Below are 25,919 nucleotides of genomic sequence, written 5' to 3' on the forward strand. Positions count from 1 at the left end.
ATAAGATGTAAAACAGGAACAAGTTCTGAAAACATCCACAAATCCATGCCTTTGTATCCATTACAAACCTGCAGTTGAGCAGGCCTTAGTACAAAATTCAAGAGTGTTCATATCCTGTAAGAAGCAAGCATGGGGGTAACCAGAAGAAAGGGACATCCCTTTCCATGTGCTGATAATGATGAGTCAACAGTGGGAAATCAACAGGAATTCTATGCAAAAACACAGGGACCCCCCTTTCACATGCACACACAGGAACCCCCTCATGCACACACATACATAACACAAATAAAACATAAACCACAAAGCAGAAGAACAGTGATCGTGATAATAATTGAAATGATATCGAATATTTTCACAGCCACATATAAAAGCACCCTTTGGAACATACATGCATGTATGCATGCTCTCACACACATGCGTGCTTACGCACGCACACACAATCCAGACACTATACACAAAACTGATACCATTCACAGACTCCAGACTACACCAGACCACATGCACACAGAATCCCATCAGAGATGAAAGAATAACTTACCACTGGACTTACTGCTACTCCTCTGACCACCTCTGTAAAGGCAGGTGGGCAGGCCATCATCTTGCCCAAACTACTCCCTCCCTGTTCGGCCAGCCCATAATAACGGCATGAACTGAGCCAATTACCTGGTTGCACTTTTCTTCAAGAGGTGTGCTAGCACTGAGCACTAGCAGACTGCAGACAGTTTCCCCTGTGGGGAAGACCACAAAGTCCAGGGATGCTTTGTGGGCATGTGAGAGCTTTGCCAAGCACAGCAGCAGTGCTGAAGGTACCACACTGCCTGGATGTCCAGCAGAAGCTGCCAACCACTGTGGAAAAACCAACTGCAGAAGTAAAGAGAATTTTCTTTTCTTTTTTTTTAATACAGAGAGCAGGGGAGGAGAGAGAGAGAACTAGAAGAGTGGTGCCCAGAGTGCCCTCTGACTGGGGCAGCCAATGGCAGGAGGCAAAGACACTGCTCTGTTGATTAGGCCAAGTTAGAATCTTAGTATCTTTACCAGACTTGGTCAGACTAGGAGCTTCACAGGGCAGATGTTGCATTGTTTTGTGGCCTGTAACCACCATCCAAGGCAGTTCACTGGACTAAATCTCATCTGGTTCAAGTCTCAGACTGCCTCACACAGTCTCCAATGATGGCTCCATGCTTTGGAGGCCCCTTGGGCAAGACTCCTGACCACCAATGTGACCAGCTGACCCTCTTCCTTGCTACCCTTTGCTTGCTTGGCAGTCAAGGAGTTTGATGTCAGTCTTGGGCATCTCCATCCTACATAAAGCAGCAGATTTTTATTAGCCTGTTTTAGGAGCTTCTACAGTTGCACAAAGAAGAAAAGAAGGAAGAAGAAAAAGTCCCTGTTAAACAAGTGGAAAGCAAATTTGTCTGATACATGATTGAATTTGACAACCTGTCAGGCAAACAACAAGGGTAAAAGGAGGAAGGGTGGAGAAAAGAGTAAGTGTAGGCCACAGTTCAGTCGAGATGTAAAGTCCCTGATGGTGGTCAGATCTTTGGATATGAACATGAATGTTAAGTCTTTCAGCCTGAAACCTACATTTGGCAAAACTTTTATGCCATTCCAACATCTCAGAACATCTACATGCATCAAGTCACCTTTTGAATTTGGCCCTGTGTATGAACTTCTGATCATGTTTAATGCAGAAAAGAAAGTAGAAGGCATTTGTAAACAATTGTATACCTACTGTAAACAAATGTGAAGCAATGACAGCTTTAATGCCCTTAGCTTTGCATCCAACCATCTGCACATCTGGAGCCATTTTCTGCTGTCCACACTTCCAAAAAGCAAACAGAAGGTACAACATCAGAAGTGGTGCTCAGTCAGTGGATGGTAAAGGCATTTAAACATGCTGCTGGCAACAAAGAGTGGATGCTATCCATTTCCACAGATACTCTGAGCACCAGATATTCTGATATTTGCTTACTTGAGAGTAATAACTCATTATTAACCATTTATGAAAACGGCTCCTTATTTTCCCTTCTCCCTAGAGCTTTTTGAACATTTGGATCCTTTATCAGGGATGTAATGTAACAAACTTAAAAAGGTTGTCTCCCAAAGTATTCCTAGACTTCAGGTCTTGCCCCAGTGTTTGCATTAAAGGTAATCTAAATCTAAATCCTTTTATGTATCTCAACTCTCTTTGATCAGTCTTTACCCAAATTCCACCTAGATATACTTACAAGTGAGCAGTGTGGGTCATGTATGGAAAAAATGCTCTGTTACTGTCTTGTTCTCTTTCTTTGTACCAGTTACCAACATAGATTTTAATATGTTAAAATCATGACAATTTAACTAAGATTCGTTTCCATTTAAAAATGTTGAAACTGGTGCAGAGAAATTATTCTCTTAAGGGCCAAACTAGCCTTGACACAGGCTTTTTAAATAAAAAGATGTCAAGGAGAAATACGGATTGGGGCTAAAGGAACAGAGAGCTTTTTGAAAACTTTGCCTGCTACAGAATCCCATTCTGGGTTGGGCCATCCTTCCCTTATATTTTTATTTGCAGGAAAGCCTCTGTTTATGTGAATTAGAGCATTTCTTTGAAGGTTAATACCAGGAGTGTGACCTCAGTCCTCATCAGGATAGCAAATGCCACCACTACAAACACACACACGGATCCCAGTCTTTTTCACTTTCTCCTTGAAGAATATAATTTTTTCCTGATGACCAAACCACAAGGGTCAGTGATTTAGGGTCTCTCAGAGAGACACAGGACCGTCAAAGTAAAATAAACCTCTGTCAAGAAGGTCAACATTTGTATTGCTAAGCCTGAAGTCAAATGTTTCAACAGCAGATGTCCTCAAAAGACTGGAGTTCATGATAACCATGTTCATGATAACCATGTACAAAGGCAACTGAATGTCTTCTGCTGTGGTGTCTTCTGTTACTAATCAGTGCAAAAAGCCAAAGGTATAAATTCACTGTGCATGGCAGCTGGTTCTGGGCTCACTCTCTATTGTTAGTGCGCACCTACAATAAAGAGTATTTTTAATATAAAATTACTTGCTGGTGTTGTTTGTCTCTTTCAGGGTCAGACAAAGAACAAGAGTGACTTCTTTTTTGTCCTCAATACCCTGCTATTTATTTATTTATGTATTTGTGCTCACAGGTCCTAACTGGATAAATCAGTGCCAAGGTTTTGAGGGCCCTTGAGCAAACTCTTAATGCCCCCCTCCCTCAGTAAGTCTTCCTTTTCATTACCATTGTCTCCAGCTGCAATTGTCCCTCATCCTCTTTGTCATTGTCACTGCCACTTGTCAGCTTGACAGGCAGAGAGTCGGGGAGCAAGTGAGCAATGGCACCTGCTGCTGCTCCATCTCACTGTCTACATTGGGCCCTAATGAAAGGCAGGTGAGCAAGGGGGGCAAAGGTGAAGAGGAGGAGGAGGGCAGGGTCTTCTTGTCAGGGGCCCTTGCTGGGTGTGTGTCCCCACAATTGCTCAAACATGCCTCTCCTTGATGCTGTCCTGGTATGAATGGTGTCATGTCTAGTTTGGCCCTTTAAAAATCACTTCTCTGCTTCTACTTCACTACAATCAGTCGGCAATGAATCTGGATGTATTTATTCACATGTTAATAACCAAGTAAGTAACAGTGCTAATAAAGAAATATAAACATTCATAATGGAAAGGACACATTTTCTTCAAACGCCAGCTATATTACCAATTTGATCTGGTTAAGCCTTCGAGAACATGCTTTGTATGAAGGACCACAAATTCACACAATGTCCCACCTATAATTTTTTGATGTAAAATCCAGGTATTGTGTAATTTATTATCATATGCAACTGTTCAAGATGAACCTGATGTACCAACTGCAGCATGCAAAATGGAAGACAATGCTCTGTACAGCTGGATAGAGTTCAGCCTTCCTACTTCCTGCAGGATTCAACTGTGTTTATTTCTTTTAGATGGCTACAATCTGGAGTGAGGGCATTGTTGTTGTTGTTAGTTGCGCAGTCGTGTCCAACCCATCGTGACCCCATGGACAACATTCCTCCAGGCCTTCCTGTCCTCCACCACCCCCCGGAGTCCACTTAAGTTCACACCGACTGCTTCAGTGACTCCATCTAGCCACCTCATCCTCTGTCTCCTTCTTCTTTTGCCGTCAATTGTTCCCAGCATTAGGCTCTTCTCCAGAGAGTCCTTCCTTCTCATTAAGTGGCCAAAGTATTTGAGTTTCCTCTTCAGGATCTAGCCTTCTAAAGAGCAGTCAGGCTTGATCTTCTCTAGGAAGTGAGGGCATAGCCACTTCTAATTCAGAATTTCACTTCTAAAGATCTAGTCTGAACATCAAGGAATAGTAGCTTTAAAGCATGTACATTCACATTAACAACATCTTCCAACACAAATGATTTCATGATCCTTTTCTTTTTGTAGTTTATAGTAAACTACAGAATTCTGTGCATTTACTGTTTGTCTTGAAACAACTGTCTTGCCTTACCTTAACCTCTCCTTAAGACTGGTAACAGTGAACACATAACTAACTTGCATAAATGCCACCTACTTATGTTAGGCACAGGAGTGTTTTAGTTTAAAATGAGCTCTCTGTTTTAAGACTGAAGCTCACACTTTTAATTATGAAGCTCTGCTTTAGATAGCTCTATATAAAAGGAAAATGGAAGATTGATGGCTGAAATTAAACAGTGATGTGTATAATTGGAAATCAGCTCAAGAATCGTACACACAGCATATTGAAGGCATCCATCATGTGGTCAGTGAATGTTTTTACAGATATTTAGAAATGGAGGATAAAGCAAGAATTAACAAAAGCTGAGGAGAAGGAAATTCAAAGAAGAAGATAGATAACAAGTATTGATTATAATACAATTTTGATTTGAGCCTTCAGAATCTCTTCCAATGTTCAGAAACTCCACCATCTCTTCTTTTGGACTCACTTCAATCCAACTGGGTTGGCTTTGCAAGAAATTAACTTAGCTCAGACAAGACCATAACCTATGCTCAAAGCTTGATTCTGGTTTGCTGTTCAACCCTGGGTTGCTGTTGAAATGTAAGTCATTATGTTGCTTGAAGTTTTATTTTATTTTATTTTATTTTATTTTAATGTATATATTTTAAAATGTTATTTATGATGTTTTAATTTATTGTTGTAAGCCGCCCCGAGGCTTCGGCGAATGGGGTGGCATAAAAATGTTTTAATAAATAAATAAATAAATAAATAAATAAATAAAAATAAGTCAGCTGAGATAGCAAACCATGATTAACAACCTGCAGTTCACAAGTCAAAAACAAGGCACAGGCTTTCTTCTTGGGCTGTTTGTGGTTAACAAGCCATGGATTGTAGTGTAGCTGGTTTTTGAATGCAATAACCTGTGTTTCAGCAAAACCCACAGTTCAATGACAACCTGCACTTACTCACGCTCAGTCTTTGAGTGGAGATTATTGCATTAACTGCACTTGCCATTGCCATGATTTTGGGAGCAAATTTTTGAATATAAAAACACCAAAGAAAAACAGCAGCTGATTGTTAATGTTTTGTTTTAGCTACACCCAAGCAAAGGCTTCCAGAAAGTTTGTAGTGCATTCAGACATTGTGTTTATATAAGGGATGGGTTTGGTCAGTATTGCAACATTTGGAAGAAGTTACCTGATGCTAGCACTGTAAAGGTTTGCTGCAAAAAGAAAAGATATGAGGTGGAAATATAATAACTGCTGTTTTTGATTAGGGTTGTCTTCAAAGATACAGAATATGGCTTGAACATGCTGTCTGGCCTGCATATTTAAACTTGCTTGTCCCCATGTATAACAACAATCCTTTGATACAGTTGGAACAGGAAGTAGTTCATCATCGTTATGTGGCATGAATGCATCATCCCACTTCTTTCCATAATTAATCTGGAACTGTTTTGAACACAGCCAGTTCCTCCATCTCAGTATTAACTGTTTTGCCCTCTGCGTGTAGTAATGAGGCATGTTATATCATTGTTTGGATTTCTTTTGTACCCAGTATATTTAAATGCACATACATAAGAGCCAGCTGCAGATCCTTTCCTGTAGCATTCAGTTCTACATTCATTGTCTACATTTCCAAGGGTCTAATTTACATTAATTGTTTTTTCCATTCATCTGTCTTGTCACTACCTTCACTGTTCTTCCAAACTCCTAACAAAAGTTATTTCAGTTTTTAGATGATGATGATGATGATATGATGACCACGACGATATCATCATCATCTAAATCTCCCTGGGTACCTGTTGATTCCCAGGTTTCTTAACAAGAGTATCAGAGGTAGTGTAGCATAATCAGTAGGCCCAGACCAGACCTCAAAGGGTGGTAGCATGCTGGCAAAGTTATGCCATGCACTGTGGAAGTGCCTTCATTCCCCTTCAGAACATCCTTTTTACATGACCAACAAAAATACAAAATGATTGCAGCGGATTGGAAAGCAGCCTGATGACAACACTTGGCCTTCCTTAAATGTCATTGCAAACTTCAGAAAGAACCCTAATTAAGTGTAGAAAAGAAGCCTAATTGTGCCAATGTATGATGAAGAAGATTGGGCTTACGATGAAAAACAACTTGAGTCAGTGTCAACTTGAGACACTGTCATAGCATTCTAGATGGTGGAACAATGCTCTCCAAGGCTCAGGCAGGAATGTTATGCTTTATCGATAATTCAGCACTAGTAATGCCACTGGGAGCACCGAAATTCTACAAACATGTTACTAAATCAGAAAAGATTCAGGCTGCTTCCAAACAAGGCATCTCTTGCAGGATTGTCATGTGTTTGCTCACATTTTATGGGGGGATGCAACTGTGACCTCAACCATTTGTAATCTTTCCATTTTCTCCCCAGTGCTGTTCCTAACTTTTTTTCTCTTACAGCAGTAAGTATGGTTTTTTTTACAAAGGGCAGAAGAGCACAATCATGATAGTTGTAGATGCCCTTAGCACTACCATTTTGTCTAGCTCGATAACCAGGACATTTCTCTTGGCTGAATCCAAACACTTGTGCAGATGCTCACTGTGGGTGGCTTCTGAGGGATCTGGGAGAGCCTGATGCCCAGGGGAGGAGCAAGTAGAACATACCACTCACAGATGTTTCAATCATACACAGGGATCACACCCAGTAAAGCAGGCTCATACCCAGTAAACAGGGTCACAGTCAATTTAAGCGTAGTCAGGTCCAGGAGTCCCTGCAAGGTAAGGACCTGTCAGGACCCTGGATGACATATTTCAAAGGTTACTTGAGTGCTCCGCCACAGAGAAAGCTATCTGCTAGCAAGGGACTACATAGACAACTGAGCCATTAAGAAGACTGACAGACTCTGGACATCCAGAGCGGTTCCACTCCCACTGGTTACTAGCTGTAGTTGTTGAAGAGCTCATGATGATTTTATGCTGTTGTTTGACAGAAGCTGTGTGGTGGGGGAGTCTTAGGCTGAAGGCCTAGAAGGGAGGGCTTCAGGCATGGAAGGTATTTGAAGGACAGCCAAGTTTCTCCCTGAAGTGGGGTGCCTGGTGACTCATCAGGCTCTCGAATGAGATGACAGATGCCACCAAGGCCTCCACAGGGAATGTAGAGTGCCCAACCTATCCTACATGCTATGCAGCAGGCCATTTTAAAAGGAGAATGACATGATTGTAATTTGTGTCCCATTAAGTACCACTACAACACATTTGTGCATTTTCCTTCCGTGTGTGTGCCTGCATTGTAGCTCAGAGTAGTATTCCATGAAATTTACAAGCCTATGGGGAGTGACAAAAAATCCTCAGAACTGGAAACTGGACAGCAGCAGTGCAGAAGAGTGCTATAGTCAATCTTCACACAATTTAGAATAAGGGGTATAAAAAAGCCAAGGATGAGAGGAAAAGAAAACAGATGCTGTACCAAAACCACAGTACAACAATCCCTGTTAAGAATGCCATACTGAATATTTCCACTGCCTTTATCGTAATACTGGTAATTTCATATGTCTTGTCAAGGAAAGGGTCCTTCTCCTTTTTCAGTAGAATGAAAGTGCTACCATTAGTTGTACACTTAGAGCATGCACCTTTGAATTTATAGTGTAATCCTATAAAGGATTACACTATTTCTACACCACATCAGCCAAACATGCATTGGCAAGCACACTGACTCCGTGCACCCACGCACTTAACCACTTCTGTCTACAAAAAATGCTCTCGAGTCATTATCCGTTAGAGTTACATATCTGCACATTCATGGCTGCCCATTATTAATTCTTAACTACAAGATGTAGTGATAGACATGGACTTGGGCAAATTTCAAAGGGGATTAGACAAATTCACAGAGGATAAGGCTATCAACAGCTGTTCATTATGATGCCTAATATTACCTTCAATATCAGAAGCTGTTTGCCTCTTAATACCAGCTGCTGGAGAACATGATCAGTATGGTGTTACTGACCTCATATCCTTCTTTTAGGCTTCCCCTTGATATCTGCTTAGCCATGGTGCAAAAAGAATGCTAAGCTAGAGAGGTATTAGTCTGATCTAGGTTGACTCTTAAATTGCAAGCATGTGCAGTTCTACTTGTGTAACTATGTTTAACTGGTAAGGAACACATTTCCTCCCCGTTTCCATGTTAAAATATTTTCTATCCATGTCTCTAGTGAGAGTTTTATTAGAATCCTACAAATGGCTGAACATTAAAAATAGATGCTTTCTCCCATCACTCAAAGTAAAAAAGGATTTTATTTTTTAATAATGGAGATTTCAGTTACGTCCTTCTTTCTTTCCTAAAGTGCTCCATAGTCTTGCTAGTTGAGAGAATCAGTTTTTTTCATTGTTTTATCATCTTCAATACGAAGCATGAAAAAGCGAATATTTCTCCATTAATATTAAAGCATAGAAAGCCAACTGGAATTGTGGTTATTTATAAAGCAACTAGAATTATTTTCTTGCAAGAATCAACAAAATGTACCTTCCCCAGGAAATTTCAGATTTTCTATAATCATAAAGGTGCAAAGATTTCAGCATGAGATAGTAAAAGCAGGAAAGATGGTGCACATATGGAAAACACATGGGTTCAGTGGTTTGGGGAGGATATGTTTTTTACAGTCAAATGATGTACAGTCAATTTTCTTTTCTAACCGGATCACTAAGACAATCACATGCTGAGATTTGACATCTCACCTGCCCCCTTGGGGATAAGAATCTCATCATTTCTAGTTCCTGGGACATTTTTTTTTTCCTGAAAAAGCAATGGGACACTTTAAGAGCCAATACAGTGACATATATTCATTCTTTGTGATAATGATAGGGAAAGGGCTGGATGAGAACAAGTACAATGTGGCTGAATTTCACAAGATTGAGGCCTTGTAGCTAGATGGGTCACATAGTGGAAAGCATAGCCAGAAAAGAGATTGAGTGCTAATTAAAGATTTATAATAATTAACTAAATAAATAAATAGTTCGTCTACTGGAAAGGTTATAGAGAATCTATGCTGAGCTGCAATAGGTTCAGCTGCTTGATAAGTCATTATTTACATCAACTTCTTGCCTGTTGAAAAAGAAGAATAGCACTAAAAGCAATCATTTCTAAAGAACCTAGTGGGCCATACACAGAGAAAGCACAAATATTCCTTGTTGGTATGCTAAGTCAGTTGCCATCCTGCTTGTAGAAAAAAGTCATGATTTATTCGTGCTAGGAGCTGTCCATTTGGAAGAACTCTCTGAGCTCAAGAGGTATCTGTCATTTGAAGAAAGGTTTAAAGGAACTGCATGTCTTTAGCCTAGAGAAAAGAAGATAAGGATGCAGAAAATACTTTAGCAGGAGATCTTTTTTAAAAGATGCTGTAATAGGCTTTGGTGAGGTAGAGCTTTAGTACATCACGGAGCCAGGAAAGTGTCAGGTAAGTGTATAAATCAGATGGATAACATTCATCTTCTCTTGAACACCCATGGTTATATTTGGCCCATGGCCATATCTTTCTTCTAAGCATGTGGGAAACTTCTCCTTGTGGCTACCTTTCTATGAAAACGTACCTGGAAAAGTTGTTTGTTTTTTTTTAACTCAGTGGAATTTACTTCTGAGCAGGTATACATAGGATTGTGCTGTGTGTCTCTGTAGGCCTCCAAAGGAAGCACAATCACGCCCTGACAGACAGGAATGTGGAAGAAGGCCTACAAGAAAGCTGCCAGATGTATGCACCCAGCAGCACCTGAGCAGAATCTCAGGGAACACCAACCCCCAACCGGTCCCAGGAAGGTCAGGGGACTAAAAATCTCCCAGTCCAATTGTGTTTCAGCAAATCACTGGTGCCAACGCATGCCCCCTCCTGTGACAGATAACTGGTGAGTCACTTGCAGCAAGGCTGATAAAGAGTGTGCCTACGTGAATATGAATTGCCTTTTGTACACACAGAGCTCAGTCGAATTAACTTAGTCCTATCTTCTTTTCCTACTTCTCTGGCAGACCAAAAAGCCTCAATAGAGACTTTTCCTGAAGTTTATGTGGATGGGATTCAGTGGTGGGAAAAGTTTGCTAAATACTTGCCTCTTGCACTGGTGTTGAAAGTATAAGAACCCTGACTGAGAAACAAAACAAGATGAAGCAGCAAAGCTTTCAGTATTTGAAGACAGCAGTGATCTAGTGAGAAAACAGCTGAAAAACCAAAATAAAAACATGGAATCATACGTAGTTATGCTGCACGAACCTTCCCTGACCGCCAGATGTTTTAGACTTCACTTTCCATCAGCCCCAGCCTTCATGGCCAATGGCCATGCAGGCTGGTAATTGTCCAGGACAGGCTATGAAAGGTTGTGCTAAAGCATCCCTCCTCTGCCTCACGCTCTCCATATGCATTGGACTGCTGGCTGGAAATGGTTGGGATTGCAGAATGGCAAAGCTGGGAAACACACCCTCGGGTTTCCTGGTAGAGTGGCAATTGGTGTGGCAGGGCAGGGGGTGTTGACTGTGACAGGTACTGAACCAGTTATTGGAGCTGAATTCATCAACAGTGAATGTTACTTCAGAGTATCTGGTCATTTTGGCTCCAGTGTGAGAAACAAACAGCCAACTACCCCTTGATAATTCAGAATATTGGACAAAATGGACAGAAACAGTTGTGCTCAAATAGCTCAAGATCCTCAAGCAGTGCACTCATAGGTATGTTTACTCAAAATGAAAAGCCAAACCATATGTATTGGTCAGCTATGTGTGTGTGTAGGGTGACAAAAAGTTAAATCTTTTATACAAAACCATGTGGTTAGGGACATGAAACTTGTCCCTGTTTGCTGTGCCCATTGTGAGCTAACAGAAGAGCTGGAAGAAAATGTCTGGGGGCTGGACTTGGAGTCCCCAAAAAATAAAGAATGGGATATGGCAGGAACCCCCTGCATAACTTTTAGAGTTAACAGCTAACTGTGCTTTATAGTCAAGCCAGTGATCCCATGTTTGATAAACAAGCCATTGTCTGGTTGGCCCAAAGCCCCTCTGTGTGCAATGGGAATTACTCCCTGGTAAGTGTGCATAGGATTGAAGTCTTCGATTAGCACTAAAATAATTCATAAATATTTTGTGATGGAGTGAATGTCCCAAAGAGTTAAATGAGGCAGTTGACTGACCTGCATAAGTGACTGTCTCATGTTCGCCTACAGAAAATTAACTGAAAATTCAGCAGTGGTTTTGTAGCAAATCTACATCTCTGCATGTGCTAGAACATTTTTTGAAAAGTAATTGCTGTATTGCAGCTGCAGCTGTTTAGGCTTAGCTACTACGCCAACCAAAGACAGAGTGAAACTTAGAAACATGGAAACAGAGTGAGTCAGAAGGGATCTCCTGGGCCATCTAGTCTGACCCCCGGCTCCAGCCAGCTCCACTCACGACATGCCCACCATGTGGATGTCCAGCCTATCTTTGAACACCCGCACCGATGGGGCCTCAACCACATCTCATGGAAGCCCATTCCATACCTTCAGAGTCCTAACTGTCAGGAAGTGCTTCCTGGCATCTAAATGGAACCTTGGTTCCCTTTGCTCCTTTGGAGCACGTCCTGCCTTCCTCTGCAGGGGAGAACATGTCTCTACCCATCTCCGTGTGACATCCCCTCACATACCTGTATGTCGCCAACAGATCCCCTCTGACTCTCCTCTTCTCCAGGCTGAAGAGACCCAGTTCTCTCAGTCTTGCCTCATACGGCATCCCCTGAAAACTGGCCACCAACCTTGTGGCCCTACGCTCTCTAACCTGACTATATTGTGACTCTAACCTGGCTATATTCTTACTGTAATAAGGGGCCCAAAACTGAGCACAATACTCCAGTTGCGGACACACCAGAGTCGTATAAAGTGGTAGTAATACCTCTCTCGATCTAGAAGCCATAGTTCTGGCTATGCAACTAAGGGTGGCGTTCGCCCTCTTGACCACTGCATCACTCTGCTGACTCATGATTAGCCTGCAGTCAACCAGCACCCTGAGATCCCTTTCACAAGTGCTGCTCTCCAGCCACTTGTCCCCTAACCTGTACTTATGACACCTATTCCTTGCGCTTATCCACATTGAATGCCATCCTGTTGTCTCCTGCCCACTTTCATAGTCTGTCCAGATCCTTTTGGATCTGGAGTACCTGCTCCTCAGTTGTGGCCACTGCTCCAGTTTTAGTATCATCTGCGAATTTGATCAGAAGACTGTTCGCCCCTTCTTTCATGTCATTTATGAAAAGATTAAACAGAATTGGCCCCAGGAAAGAGCCCTGGGGGACCCCGCTTATCACTGGCCGCCATCCCGATGATTCCCCACTAATGGTTACCCTCTGCTTTCGGTCAGTCAACCATGCCCTAATCCATCAGACAGTGCTTTGGTCTATTCCAAAACTCCTCAGTTTTTCAACCAGGATATCATGGGGCACTTTGTCAAAGGACTTGCTGAAATCCAGGTAAACCACATCCATTGCATCCCCTACATCCAGCCATCTCGAATCCTTGTTGAAGAATTCCACAAGGTTTGTCTGGCAGGACCTGTTTTTGTGGAAGCCGTGTTGTGTGTCTGTCAGTCTCCCTTTCCTATCTAGCATCACTAGATCTCTCTCTATTATGAGCCTTTCCATTGTTTTTCCTACAATAGACATAAGGCTATCTGGTCTATAATTCCCCATGTCCCTTGTACAACTACTACCCTTTTTGAAAATTGGGACCACTGATGCCACCCTCCAGTCCTCTGGAACTTCACCTGTTCTCCACGAGGCCTCAAAAATGGAGGCCAGCGGGCAAGAGAGAACCCCTGCCAACTCTCTAAGTACTCTTGGGTGTAACCTGTCAGGGCATGGCACCTTTTCAATGTCCAATGCCCTGAAGAGCCCCTCGACTTCTAGGGGCGTGACTTTAATCTGTGCCCCTAAGTCCCCGACCTCATCTAATCTCCTATGCAGATCTCCCCCATCTTGCTTTGGGGAGAACACAGAGGAAAAATAGTCATTTAGCATCTGTGCCTGTTCCCTTGTATCAGTCACTGGATCTCCTTCATCCTTAGTTAGTGGTCCCACTACTTGTCTCCCCTTGCTCTTCCCATTTACATTCTGAAAGAAGCCCTTTTTGTTGCTCTTGATATTCTTGGCAAGTCTCAGCTCGTAATCAGCCTTAGCCTTGGGAAGAATCCTTCTGCAACAGGCCTCCTCTTCCCAGTATACCCTTTTGTCTATTTGCCCCAGTACCCACTTCCTACAGAGGTTCCTCTTTCATCTAATCCCTCTAACCACCTACTTTCGCTTCCATGGCGGTGCTCTGCTCCGGCTCCCCACCTTACTGACTAGAGGTATCGTCAAGGCTTGCGCCTCCAAAACCTCCCTTTTGAGTGCTATCCACCCCTCCTCAACTCGCTTACCTTCCAGTAACCTATCCCAGGAGACTTTTCCCAGTCTGGCCTTCAGTTGGCCAAAGTTGGCCCTCTTGAAGTCCCAGCTTCTAGTGCTCGACCTGCTGCCCGTCCCCATTCCCCTGATCTCAAAGCAAAGGATGGAGTGGTCACTCGCATCCAGAGCTTCCCTAATCTGTACCCCATCTATCAGCTCCTCCCTGTTGGTCAAGACCAAGTCAAGGATGTTCCCCCCCACTCATCGCCTCTCGAACTCTCTGCATGAAAAACCCTCCCTCTGTACCGTCTAGGAAGTAATGTGACCGGACCTGGCTGTCACCACTGGGTGAGTCTCCCAACTAGTATCTGGGAGATTGAAATCTCCCATAATTACTGTGTCTCTCCCCCAAGATATCCTTAGAATCTGGTCTGTCAGGACATCATCCAGGGTCTCAAGGTGACCTGGAGGGTGATAACATACCCCCACTGTCAGGTCTCCTTCCCTGTCAAAACCCCTAAGTTTCACCCAGACTGCCTCTACATGTGCTGCATTCTACCTCACTGCATCCTATCCCTTCCCTGACGTATAAAGCCACGCCCCACCCCTCTTTCCTGACCTGTCCTTTCTAAAAAGGTGATACCCCTCAATGTTCACATTCCAGTCTTGCCTTTCATCCCACCAAGTTTCTGTGATTCCCACTAGATCATACCCACCTATTCCCAGGATTGCTTCAAGCTCTTCCTGCTTATTACCCATGCTCCTAGCATTAGTGTACATGCACCTCAACTCCTTCCCAATGCTTCCTTTCCTTGGAATTCCCAGCCTCCTCCTTCCTCCCATCCTCCCTGATACCTGGCTCTTCTCTGTAGGAGTCCTGTCAGTCCCTGCAGTACCTCTAAAACCCTGCTCCCAGAGCCTTGATCCTCTCCCCACACTTGTCCAGTGCAGACATGTCTCTGGGGGGCCTGAACCCCCCCCCCAGCTCAATTTAAAGTCTTCTGGACGAAGCTCGCTAGAGCATCTTCAAAGGACCTTTTCCCCATCCTCGTGAGGAGCAACCTGTTCCTTGCCAGAATTCCATTGGCAAGAAACCGGGTGCCGTGGTCAAGGAACCTGAAGCGTTCCTTCTGGCTCCACACCCTACGCCAGTTGTTCACCTCGGAAACTCTCCTGTCCCTGCCTGACCCAAATCCCCAGACTGGCAAGACTGGTGAGAAGGCTGCTTGGGCCTTTAGCTCCCTGAGTTTCTTCCCCAAGGCCTTGAAGTCCCTGGTGATCCTGACCACACCCTGCCTGACCACATCGTTTGTGCCCACATGGATCACCAGTAGTGGCTGATGACCCCTGGAGTAAACAAGATGCTCCACTCTGTTCTTCACATGCCGGATGCGTGAGCCCGGCAGGCAGCAAACCTCCCTTGTCTCCAAGTTGGGGCGGCACACCGCCGCCTCAGTGCCCCTCAGCAGGGAGTCCCCAGTGACAATCACCACCACTGTGTCTTCCCAGTGGTGGTAGGCAGTTGTGCCCTGGCCCTCGCCTCTCCTGCAGTGATCCCCTTGCTGCTTGTGGTCCCAGGCTGGAGGTCCTGCTGGTCCCCCACAGCCTCATTAGCCCCAGCCTCCCCAAGCAGAGAGAACCTGTTTTCCTGCTCCAGATTGGTGCCAGGAGAAGGAGGCCGTGCTGGCCTCCTCCTCCTGTGGGTGACATGCCTCCATGTCTCCCCAGCTGCTTCTCCCGTGGCCTCTCCCTCAACCCTTTGTCCAGAGGGGGGCTGCTCCCGGGGGGCCTGGAGAGATCTCTCTGCCCTCAGGCACCTCAACTCCTCCTCTAGCAGGGCCACCAGCTTGCACCTAGGGCAAGTGTATCCATGCCTCTCCTGGGGGAGAAGGGCGAACATGTTGCAGCCATCGCAGAGGACAGCAACACCTTTGACTCCCACCAAGGCCATCTCCTGGTCTGCCGTTGGGATCCTTTCCAAGACCCTACGTTGGTCCTCCGCCTTGTCTGTCCTGGGCTACCCCTCACTCACCCAGTTCTCCCAGACAAAAACCCACATACGCGCACACACACAAACACACAAGGATAAAATAAAATATTATTTTGGAGGAAAAACAAAGCAAAGCACAGCACAGCACCAAAAACAAAACAAAACCCTCAGCCCCCCAAGGAAGGTAGTCCCCAGGTAGCCTGGGTCGCAGCTAAGGAACACAGACAAGGGATGACGCCTTATCAGCCTCTCAGCCCGGTGGCCCCGCCCATCTCTTCCTCCTGGCTGCTCTAGCCTCTCTGGCCCTGCCCCCTTCCTCTCTGCTGCTTCTGACCCTCTGCTCCACTACCCAGCTCCTCCCTTGCCTTCGCCAGTCCCCTGACCACTCAGCACTCTCTCCCAGCCTCTGCCTCTGCTGCTCTGCGGCTCTGCCAAGAGGCCAGAGCCAAAAGGGCTTGCAGTGGCTGAGTGCGGCCTTATCAGTCCCTCAGGCCGGTGGCCCCACCTGTCCGCTTCCTCCTGGCCCCTCTAGCCTCTCTGGCCCACCTCCCTTCCTCTCCGCTGCTCCTGGCCCTCTGCTCCCCTGCCCAGCTCCTACCGTGCCTTCACCAGTCCCCTGGCCACTCAGCACTCTCTCCCAGCCTGTGCCTCTGCTGCTCTGCCAAGAGGCAAGCACCAAAAGGAAACAACGCATGAGTACAACAATCATAATGATCGGGATTTTTTTTAACCAAGGGTGGACAAAATATGTAAGTACTTTGAAAGTGTAAGAGAAACAAAGAGCTGATCATGTGCTGGGTTATGATCAGAGAAACCACCAATTTGCAGACTGAAATGGAGAACTGAACCACATCTGCAAATCTTAAGAATTTATTGTTTCATCCTCTCTATTCTGTGCCTGTCTCACTTTTCTAATCCATCCCTTACTTAATTCTGGAAGGTAGGGAGATGCCCGGGCACCAGAAGTTCTCTGCAGCATGCTGAGGAGACGTAACCTTCTCACCACACTTCTGATTGCTTTGCCATGGGGTCTCCTCCTAACATTGTGGCATCAGTACCCAACCACCCGCTACCTCAGCCTCCTGAGAAGTAAGTACAAACACAAAAGCCTCTGCAAATTGCTTTGTTTCTTTCATAGCGATGTTACTGTGAGAAAAAAGAAGCACAGTAGCACAAGACCCAGGAAGAAATGGCCACTGTTCCAGATGTATGAAAAAGACTGGGAAGGACCATTGAAATGCATTGGTTTGTACCAAACAATCCGTAAATTTTAAGAACCATCTTCAATACTGGCAAGAAATAAGCATTTCTATTTCATTAATCCTCCCCACTCCAAATTAAAATACTTTCTAGCAGAGTGGTTTTAGGGAACAACTATGTAATCTGTTGGAAGGCAGAGCTGAATCCAGCAAAGTGCAGAATCAAAATTAAGTGCGGCCACCCATTCTTTGTTTCTCTCTTTCTGATATTCCCTTCTCTTTCTCCATCTTTCTTCCTACTGAACAGGCTGCCGGACTGCTTTCACTCAACATCTGAACAGATCACTTGGAAAGAACTCTTGAAATTAGGCTCAGAGACCATAGGTTGGCCTTAGCCTCTGCTGTATGATTGCCAGGTTGCACCCCATGGGTTTCTTTAACCTTCCACTCTCTCAGTGCAGAGGAACACATGGCCAATACCAGTGCCCAGTGTGTCTGCTAGATACTGTCCCTCCTCATAAACACAAATAATGAAGCAAAGGTAGATGGAAGCCCTGTTTGCTTTAGACTGTGGAGGTGAGCTGAACCTTTGGACCCAAGAAAGTACCAGGTAGGAGATACAGAGGTGATAATGTCTCCTACAGCAGCAGGAATGTTAGAAATAACTAAATAATCTTGGTTGCAACCCAGCAACATCAAATTTGTACAACTCATCAGCTCTCCTCTAAGGACTAAATATTTCACATAATTGAACAATACACCCACTGAAGGGGAATTGACACCCATATTCAAGTACACTAATGCAAGACATTATTCTGGTGAGGTTTGGATCTGTATGCTTCACATTTGCAAACTCTTAGCAGAGCTATTCTTCTCCAAAGGATATTTGGGTTTGATAAAAGCATAACTTCCACCATCCTCTGTGTTCTCTGTTTTTAATTAGCCTGTTGTTTCTTTGGCACTTTTAAAAAGCTGATCAAATTTAAAATGCCCAGAGGAAAGAGAACTGGAATCCAAAGGAGAATGGGAAAGGGCCTGAATGTAAACTTTCAGAGAAGTGTCACAGCAGATACGTTATGCTTTATTTTCTTTCTTCCTTTTGCCTTAGAGGAAACAGATGAAAATGTGACAGCCAAATCTCTCTTCAATAGCACATCTTTAGTAAGGGAGGATGGGCTCTCATCCTGTCGGCCGCCAGCCATCGGGGCTGCTCCCAAAATAATCCGAAGCTACATGTATGCGAGGCCTCCGCCATGGTCGGACAACCTGCCTGCTATATTTGTGATCACACCGACCTACACCCGACCAGTGCAGAAGGCTGAGCTGACCCGACTGGCTAACACTTTCCTCCACGTGCAGAACCTCCACTGGGTAGTGGTGGAGGACTCACCCAGAAGGACCAACCTCGTGTCTAACCTCTTGGAGAAGGCAGGGATCAATTTTACTCATCTGAACATTGAGACTCCTAAGAGTCTGAAAGTAGGCCTGTCCTGGATCCCGTCTCATACTCCGAGGGGCACATTCCAGAGGAATCTCGGACTACATTGGTTGAGGGAAAGTTTCAGTGCCACGCCACCACCAGAAGGCGTAGTATACTTCGCTGATGATGATAACACCTATAGCCTAGAGCTGTTTGAAGAGGTATGGAAGTCAAGTGCAGAGTTACTTCATTGTTTGGTTCCTGATCCAGACACATTGGCAGTCACTTTCTTCCAGCTATAGCTCTTTTGACGCACAACAAGTTCTTTGGGTGGAAAGGTAGCCTGCTACAGATCAGTGATTTGGTTCAGTTGCTGGCATCTCCAGTTAGTGCTCAGTAAGATTCCTGTGACAGGCTTCCCCAGCCTGGGGCCCTCCAGAGGTTTTGGACTATAATCCACATCAGCTGCAGGCCACATGGCACCAGACTGGGGAAGGAAGACCTTGCCTATGATCCAGTTCAGCATAAGATAGCTGAAATGCTTTGGCTTTAAACTGAAGGGGAAATTAGTACAAATAATATAGATAGCAAAAGAGGAGCGTGTGTATGATGTCTGGAGATAAAGCAAAGGTCCTAGGATAATGTCATGATCCTGCCTGGAGAGGCATGGACAACTGCCAGGCATATTTGGAGACTTTCCTTCACCCTGCCAGAAAGGTACAACTCAGCAGTGCAACAGATTTGGAGGCTTATTCAGAAGGCAATGGAACAAAGCAAGGCGGATTGAGAGTGCAAATGGAGAAGGAAAAGAGCAAGCATATGAGGGCAATTAGAGAGAATGCTAGAAGCCAACACTTGGGGAAATAACCATGTGTGTGGAGGGAAAGTTGGGGGGGGAAATCCTAGTGCATTGTAAAGGGATTAGAAATATTCCTGTTACTAGTTTGTTTTCTTTTTACCAAGCAGATGCGCTACACAAAGAAGGTCTCTGTATGGCCAGTTGCCTTTGTTGGTGGTCTCAAGTATGAATCTCCAAAAGTAAGCCCAGCAGGTAAAGTGGTGGGCTGGAAGACGGTGTTCGACCCTAACCGACCCTTTGCCATCGACATGGCTGGCTTTGCCATCAGCATCAAGTTGATCCTGGAAAAGCCACAGGCCAGTTTCAAGTTGGATGGAGTGAAAGGAGGTTACCAAGAAACTAGTTTACTGAAGGATCTAGTGACAATGGATGGATTAGAACCCAAAGCCGCCAACTGCACAAAGGTAAGTACGACAGATGACTTCACACCGAAAGCCATTACTCTTCTGCACATATCTTATATAATTTGTACACACATGAAGACCTTCCATACCAAACAACTGACTTTGCATACTTTGCATCCCAGATTGCACCTAATTGATATTTCAGTCAAGAACAATTGCATAAATCATAAATCTTTTGATGCAATGGAATTTGTTGATGCAAAAATTCAGACTTCGGCTTAGACACAGGACTAGCTACATATCAAGCCTTCAGCAATCCAGACAAAAGTATGTACAGGCAGAGAGCAGGTGCCCTCAAAAAAGTTGGCCTGCAGAAAACATAGCTCCAGATGAAGCAAGTTAATGAACCGAGTGATATACAGCAATGGCAGACCAAAAAAGGGAAACTGCAAAGTCACGACTTTTCTTAAGAAAATCTCTTTTCTGCCTCCATCTGGCAAGATCAACCAGATGTCAAGTTTGAATAACCAGATGTCAAGTTTGAACCAGATGTCAAGTTTGAATAACAGACATCTACCAAGTCAACCCCAAGCTTTCATCCCCAGATGTTGATGGACTACTGCTTCCATTATCTCTGGCCAATGTCCCTGGCTAGAGATTGTGGAAACTGAGATTTAACAACATCTGGAGATCCATGCTTGGGAAACATATATCTTTAAAAATAGGGGGAGGAAGAAAAACTAAAAATAAGTAACAGCCCTCGCAGTCAGTTTTCTGTCCCCAGCTGTAGCAGCCTCTCTCAAGGTCATTTCATACATTGCACAAACACAGAGCTGGTTCAACACTGAGAGATCTCTCAACAAAGATCCACAACCAAGCAATGTTCATTGCTGAGTTTCTCAGTAGTGTCCAGCATAGGCAACAACCCTACTTGTTGCATTCAACTTTTGCACAAGCATGCAACTATATATTCAGGAATACACCTACCTCTTAGGAATGCTCGAAAAAAGTAACACCTCACATGGCTCAAGTGTGTAGCAAGCCTGTGAATAAATAGCAATAACCACAGATGAAAATCATTAAGGGTATAATCTTATTCATTAACCCCTCCATGTTCCCAAGCCCCTGAAGTCAGAGACGTATGAGCGTTCAGTGCAATGTGAGAAGAGTAGTGGGGGGATCTCCACCTCCCCATGCCTCCTTCTCTCCCTTTTAACCAGTCAGCTGCTTACAGCCATCTAGCTGAGACACTTTGGAAGGGAAAGAAAGGAGGCTGGAGAACCATCAAGATATGTTGTATCTTGGCAGCCCCATTCCCTTCTCTCCTGTACGCTTTATCCCCATCAGAGGTCAGCTAGTGGAGTTCTTTCGCACTGACTACAAGCAGAGAGAGAGACTGGAGCATGGATTCCCAGGTCAAAGCTCTGTCTCCCACATCAGATCTGGGAATCTGAAGTATCCTATGGCTCCCCAGGGTTACTTTCCCCATGTTTATAAGAGGGCTGTCCAGCAGAGTGCTGTATGTGTATGTGTATGTGTCTAGTGTATGTGTCTTACTTTAGCCTTCAGCTGAACACAGTAGCCCATCCCTGCCCAAGAATCAAAGAATTCTTACCATCAAAGAATATGTGTGAAATGTGTCCTTCCAACAAGACTTGTGACTCCTATTGATTCCTGTTCAGGAGTCACATGTACATAGCCATACATGCTCTATGCCTAGGTGGGCAACTTGTGGCCTTCTAGATGTTTTAGCTTACAACTCCCATTAGCCCTAATCAATATAGCCAGTGATGGTTTGTAGGCCGAGCCATTCAGAGAATCACAGGTTGTCTACCCCTGCTCTAAAGGTACTTTCATTCAGGCTGCTAATATGTTCCAGGGACATTGCAACACTCTTCAGTCAAGTTCCTTTGCTGATGCCTCCAGGCTTAGCTATATAGTGCTAATAAGGGTCATGTTCCTTTGATAGGTCTTGGTCTGGCACACAAGGACTGAAAGGCCAACCCTGGTCAATGAAGGGAAACGTGGATTCACAGACCCAAGAGTGGAAGTGTAGATAAATTGTTCTTACACTGTAAGTATCCTTGTTTCTCTGGATTCTGTTGTGGTCTTCTCAGTAGCTCTTAAATATAAACCATCTTAAACTCAAAGTGCAGATCATTCAACCTTTGAACATTTGAGCTCTGCAATGCTGAGTTTTTCAATCACTTTGTCTTTGATGCACTAGCTAAGCCAATGCCATATATGGCTGAGTAAGCAACCAGGAGCCCTCCAGATGCTTTGACTTTCAAGTCCTGTGAGCCCTGGGCAGCATGGCCAGCACTTGGAGGATTTGGGACTTGTAGTCCAAACCTCTGGAGACCACCAGGTTTTTTTTATCTTTGAGGTATAGTTTTCTTTTCTCAGTGAAAGGGCATAAATAATTTGTGGGCTCAAATCCTCTGCTTGTATGGGTAACACCAAGAATGCACTCCTAAATATCACCTTCATTAATTATGGCAGAGGGGGAAGCGGTGGTGCAGCAGCTGAATGACGCTGGAACTGTCAGCCAGAAATGGTCAGCACTCCAGCGGTTCGAGCCCAGCCTCTGCCAGATGGAATGATCTCCTGCCATTCAGTCCAGCTCCCAGCCAACCTAGCAGTTCGAAAGCATGTAATGCAAGTAGATAAATAGGTACCACTTTGGTGGGAAGGTAACAGCACTCTGTGACGTCATGCTGGACACATGACTGTGGGGTAGTCTTCAGACAGCACTGGCTCATGGCCTTAGAAATGGAGATGAGCACTTCCCCCTATTAGCCATTAGCTAAGCAGAGTGAAATTTGCAGGGATTCCTTCACCTTTACCTAATTATGGTAATGGGCGAGTGTGCATAATGCTTAACCCACACTGATGAGTAAAGCACTGGGTGAATAAAGAAGCCCCTTATGCTGGCCACTAGGCATGTGTAGATCAGCCATGAGGGGAAGACTGGCCCAAGGGAAGGAGCCCTGGTTCAGCCATAGAGCACATGGACTGGATGCCGAAGCACCCAGGCTCATTGCCTGGCATATCTGCAAAGATCACCTCTGCAATCTCTCCTAGCAATGCTGCCAGACAGAGTGGAAGATCCGATTCAATGTAAGCTTGTTCAGAGTTACCTGTCTGTATACCTATCTGTCTGCAATCCCCTTCATGGGAAGTGTCTCCATGCTGCTTCATTGATTTCCAGTGGCAGAACTATCTGTTCAGCCAATGTGGTGGTGAGTCAGTCCATTCTCCCTGAAACCTCCATTACCTGGAGATTGTGCTATGCATCCTCAGATAGTTAACTTTCTCCCCCACCCACTCACAGCTCCTTGTCCCACATTGTTTAGGGAGCTGACTCTCTGGAGAGACTTGCATTGGTAGGGGGCAGGGGCTGCAGGGTGAAGGAGGAGGTAATGAGGAATGTTCCTTTTGTGAACCTTCCCAAGCAGTTTTAGGCTCAGAATCTCAGGAATCTCAGACAATTTTTGCTTCTCTCAGCAACTCACTTACTTAAGAATGGCCCTGGCCATCCAGGGAGGCTTTTTGATGGGACCTGCTAGGAGAAGGTCAGAGTGAAAAATTCTCCTTCCATGAATTTCTTAAAGTTAACTTAAGATCTAAACCAAAGTTAATTAGCTTACCTGTTGTGATGCAATGTATAGAACAGCCCTCGGTTTTCTTCATATTGATTGATTATGCCTGGCAGAAACACAGGAAGGAAGGAAGGAAGGAAGGAAGGAAGGAAGGAAGGAAGGAAGGAAGGAAGGAAGGAAATTTAGAAGAGAACAGGATAGCATGCAATAAAATGAGAAATCAAAATTAACACTGAATCCAAAATCCCATAGTTTAGCAATAATATTATTTATTTATTTATTTATTTATTTATTTATTTATTTATTTAAGGTATTTGTGTACTGTCCTTTGCAAGAGCCTCAGGGCTAACCAAAATGCCAAAAAAGTTTGTGCAATTTTTCAAGAGCTTGCAGAACCTTTTGTGGTATTTTGGTTGGCCTTGCTTAAGTATGCTTTTAAAATGCTTTTACCCCAGGCTCACAATTGTATTCAAAGTAGCCTAAAATAAACCAAAGAATTTTGGAGAACCTTGAAGTGTGCCATGTGGTTAATCTTTCACTTCACAGCTTGTGGCACTGTGGCTTTATGCAAATTTGTTAGAAGTAACCCTCTGTTAAAAGTTGGTCTCTGGTAGAGATGACTAAAATGGATGGATGTTTATAGAATTGAGGCAGTTTAGAGCCCTATATATATATATATGCTGCCCACACTTTTATTATAACTATGCCTATCACATAACCACAGTTCATGCCACAAGTGAGCCAGTGGGAGAGACTCTGAAGACAAAAGTAGAAAATATTTGATTTCTCTTAATACTTAGACTTGCCCAAAGGCACAAATCTGAAACCACCTGTATGCAGCACTTCAGCATAACTGGTTGCTTGTTCTCTAAAATATGAAAATTGTGCTTTTTTCCCCCCTTCCCTTCCCTTCCCTTCCCTTCCCTTCCCTTCCCTTCCCTTCCCTTCCCTTCCCTTCCCTTCCCCTTCCCCTTCCCCTTCCCCTTCCCCTTCCCTTCCGCATCACAAAGAGAAAGAGAGATGATTTGTGGCGGAAAAATTGCAATTAACTCTCTTTGGAAACTGAAACAATTGGCCCATATATTGCCTGGACTGTTACCCTCAGGCAGTTGCATTGCTGGTAGGGACAGCCCTGCCTGTAAACCTGATCCTGACTTCATGTGGTCACAAAAATGCAGAAGAATAGATTGTACTTCTTTAGAGTAGCTTAATGATCCACAGGGAATTAGGATCTGCTGACAGCTCAGAAACCAACGAGGCCTGTCAAGCAGCCTTTTGGAGACAGAGATTGTGCTCCAGTTAATTCCAGCAGGACATAGTGAGGTGTTCTTAATAGACAGTGTGCCCTAAATCTGAGTATAGATAAAACTAGGTTGTGTTTGAACAACTTGACCTGAGTGGTAGGACAAAAGAGTGAAAGCAACCTGAAATATGACCCAAAATGAAAGTCAGAGTAGACGTTTAATGTGGAGCACATGTAACTATCAGATCAGACTCTTTTCCATCTAGCCCAGAAATGTCTATTTTGACAACTGACATTTCTTTTGCAGTGTCTGCTCTTTTAAACCAGAGATGCCAGGGATTACACCTGGACTAGTTGCATGGAAAGCAGTGCTCTGCCATTCATCTAGGTTCCTCCCACCCTGCCACAAGAGCCTAAGAACATAAGAGAAGTCATGTTGTATCAGGCCAGGTTCCCATTCCATAGCTGGGGTGCCACCTCAGAGAAGGCCTTCTCCAGGTAACCACTCTTCTGATGTCCTTCAAAGAGGTCTCCTGATGAAGGACCTCCGCTCCAAATCTTAGTTGCTGGGCAGGTATATATGGAAGGAGCTACTCCTTCCAATATTCAGGTCATAAGCCATTTAGGGCTTTATAAGTCATCACTAGCACCTTAAATTGGGCCCGGGCTTCAATTGGAAGTCAGTGCAATTGGTACAGGACTGACATTATGTGTGTATATCTGCCAGTCCCTGATAGCAACCTGGCTGCTTTGTTCTGAACCAGTCAGTAGGGATACTCAAGAAGAGAATCCAATGATAATCTCAATTTACAGGCAAGCTAATACGAAAATATTAGCTTTTCAGTGTGCTCCACCTACTGTCTCTTGGTCATGAGGGGAACACTTGCTTAGCATGGAAAAAGTCCCAGGTTCAGCCCCTGGCATTTGCAAATATGCCTGGGAAGGAGAGCAGCTACCACCATAGGCCAGAGGTAGGCAACCAGGTGTCCTCCCAATGTTTTGGACTACAGTTCCCAACATCCCCAACCACTATGGACAGTACTGAGTACAATACTGAGGTAGTTGGCCCCATGTAGACAACTTCCTATGGACCATACATTATGGAAGAAAGGTGAAAATTCCTATATAGTTTGGCTCTGACTGCTTCAGTGTCTTTGTTTAATAAGGTTTATATTCAGTTGGTCAGTCTTTAGATAGCTAGCCAATTCTTTTAAATAACTACCCCCTACACACCTCTGCTTCACTTTTTGACTACCCAATTACCAAAATTTTCTGGTACTATATAGGGAAATCACTCTTATGTAAATTCACTGGGCACCAAATCAAGAAATTTACTCTTATGAGTATCACAGTATGGTGACCAATCTAACAACCATCTATAAAATTCAATAGCTTTAATTTATTTGTTGGCTGGTGTTTCTCCTATTTTGCTGGATTATGA

The 25,919-nt window shown here is 44.3% G+C and overlaps 1 protein-coding gene across 3 annotated transcripts in view; it reads left to right on the plus strand.

Moving 5' to 3' along the window:
• LOC123029474 (galactosylgalactosylxylosylprotein 3-beta-glucuronosyltransferase 1-like) overlaps nucleotides 1-25,919 on the plus strand; it is a 62,116-nt gene that overhangs the window by 30,751 nt on the left and 5,446 nt on the right. The window contains exons 2-7 of one of the 3 annotated variants that reach the window (XM_044442522.1): nucleotides 10,104-10,327; nucleotides 16,752-16,900; nucleotides 18,119-18,651; nucleotides 19,397-19,693; nucleotides 21,603-21,707; nucleotides 22,575-23,234. In XM_044442522.1, the coding sequence (XP_044298457.1) occupies nucleotides 16,789-16,900; nucleotides 18,119-18,651; nucleotides 19,397-19,693; nucleotides 21,603-21,689 (1,029 nt within the window). In that variant the 5' untranslated portion in view covers nucleotides 10,104-10,327; nucleotides 16,752-16,788 and the 3' untranslated portion in view covers nucleotides 21,690-21,707; nucleotides 22,575-23,234. Of the gene's footprint in view, nucleotides 1-10,103; nucleotides 10,328-16,751; nucleotides 16,901-18,118; nucleotides 18,652-19,396; nucleotides 19,694-21,602; nucleotides 21,708-22,574; nucleotides 23,235-25,919 lie in introns of those variants that run through there. The other 2 variants (XM_044442521.1, XM_044442523.1) reach the window with 2 other exon arrangements.

This window comes from Varanus komodoensis, unplaced genomic scaffold (genome assembly GCF_004798865.1).
Source record: "Varanus komodoensis strain SLA01 unplaced genomic scaffold, ASM479886v1 scaffold4, whole genome shotgun sequence".
NCBI classification, from domain to species: domain Eukaryota; kingdom Metazoa; phylum Chordata; class Lepidosauria; order Squamata; family Varanidae; genus Varanus; species Varanus komodoensis.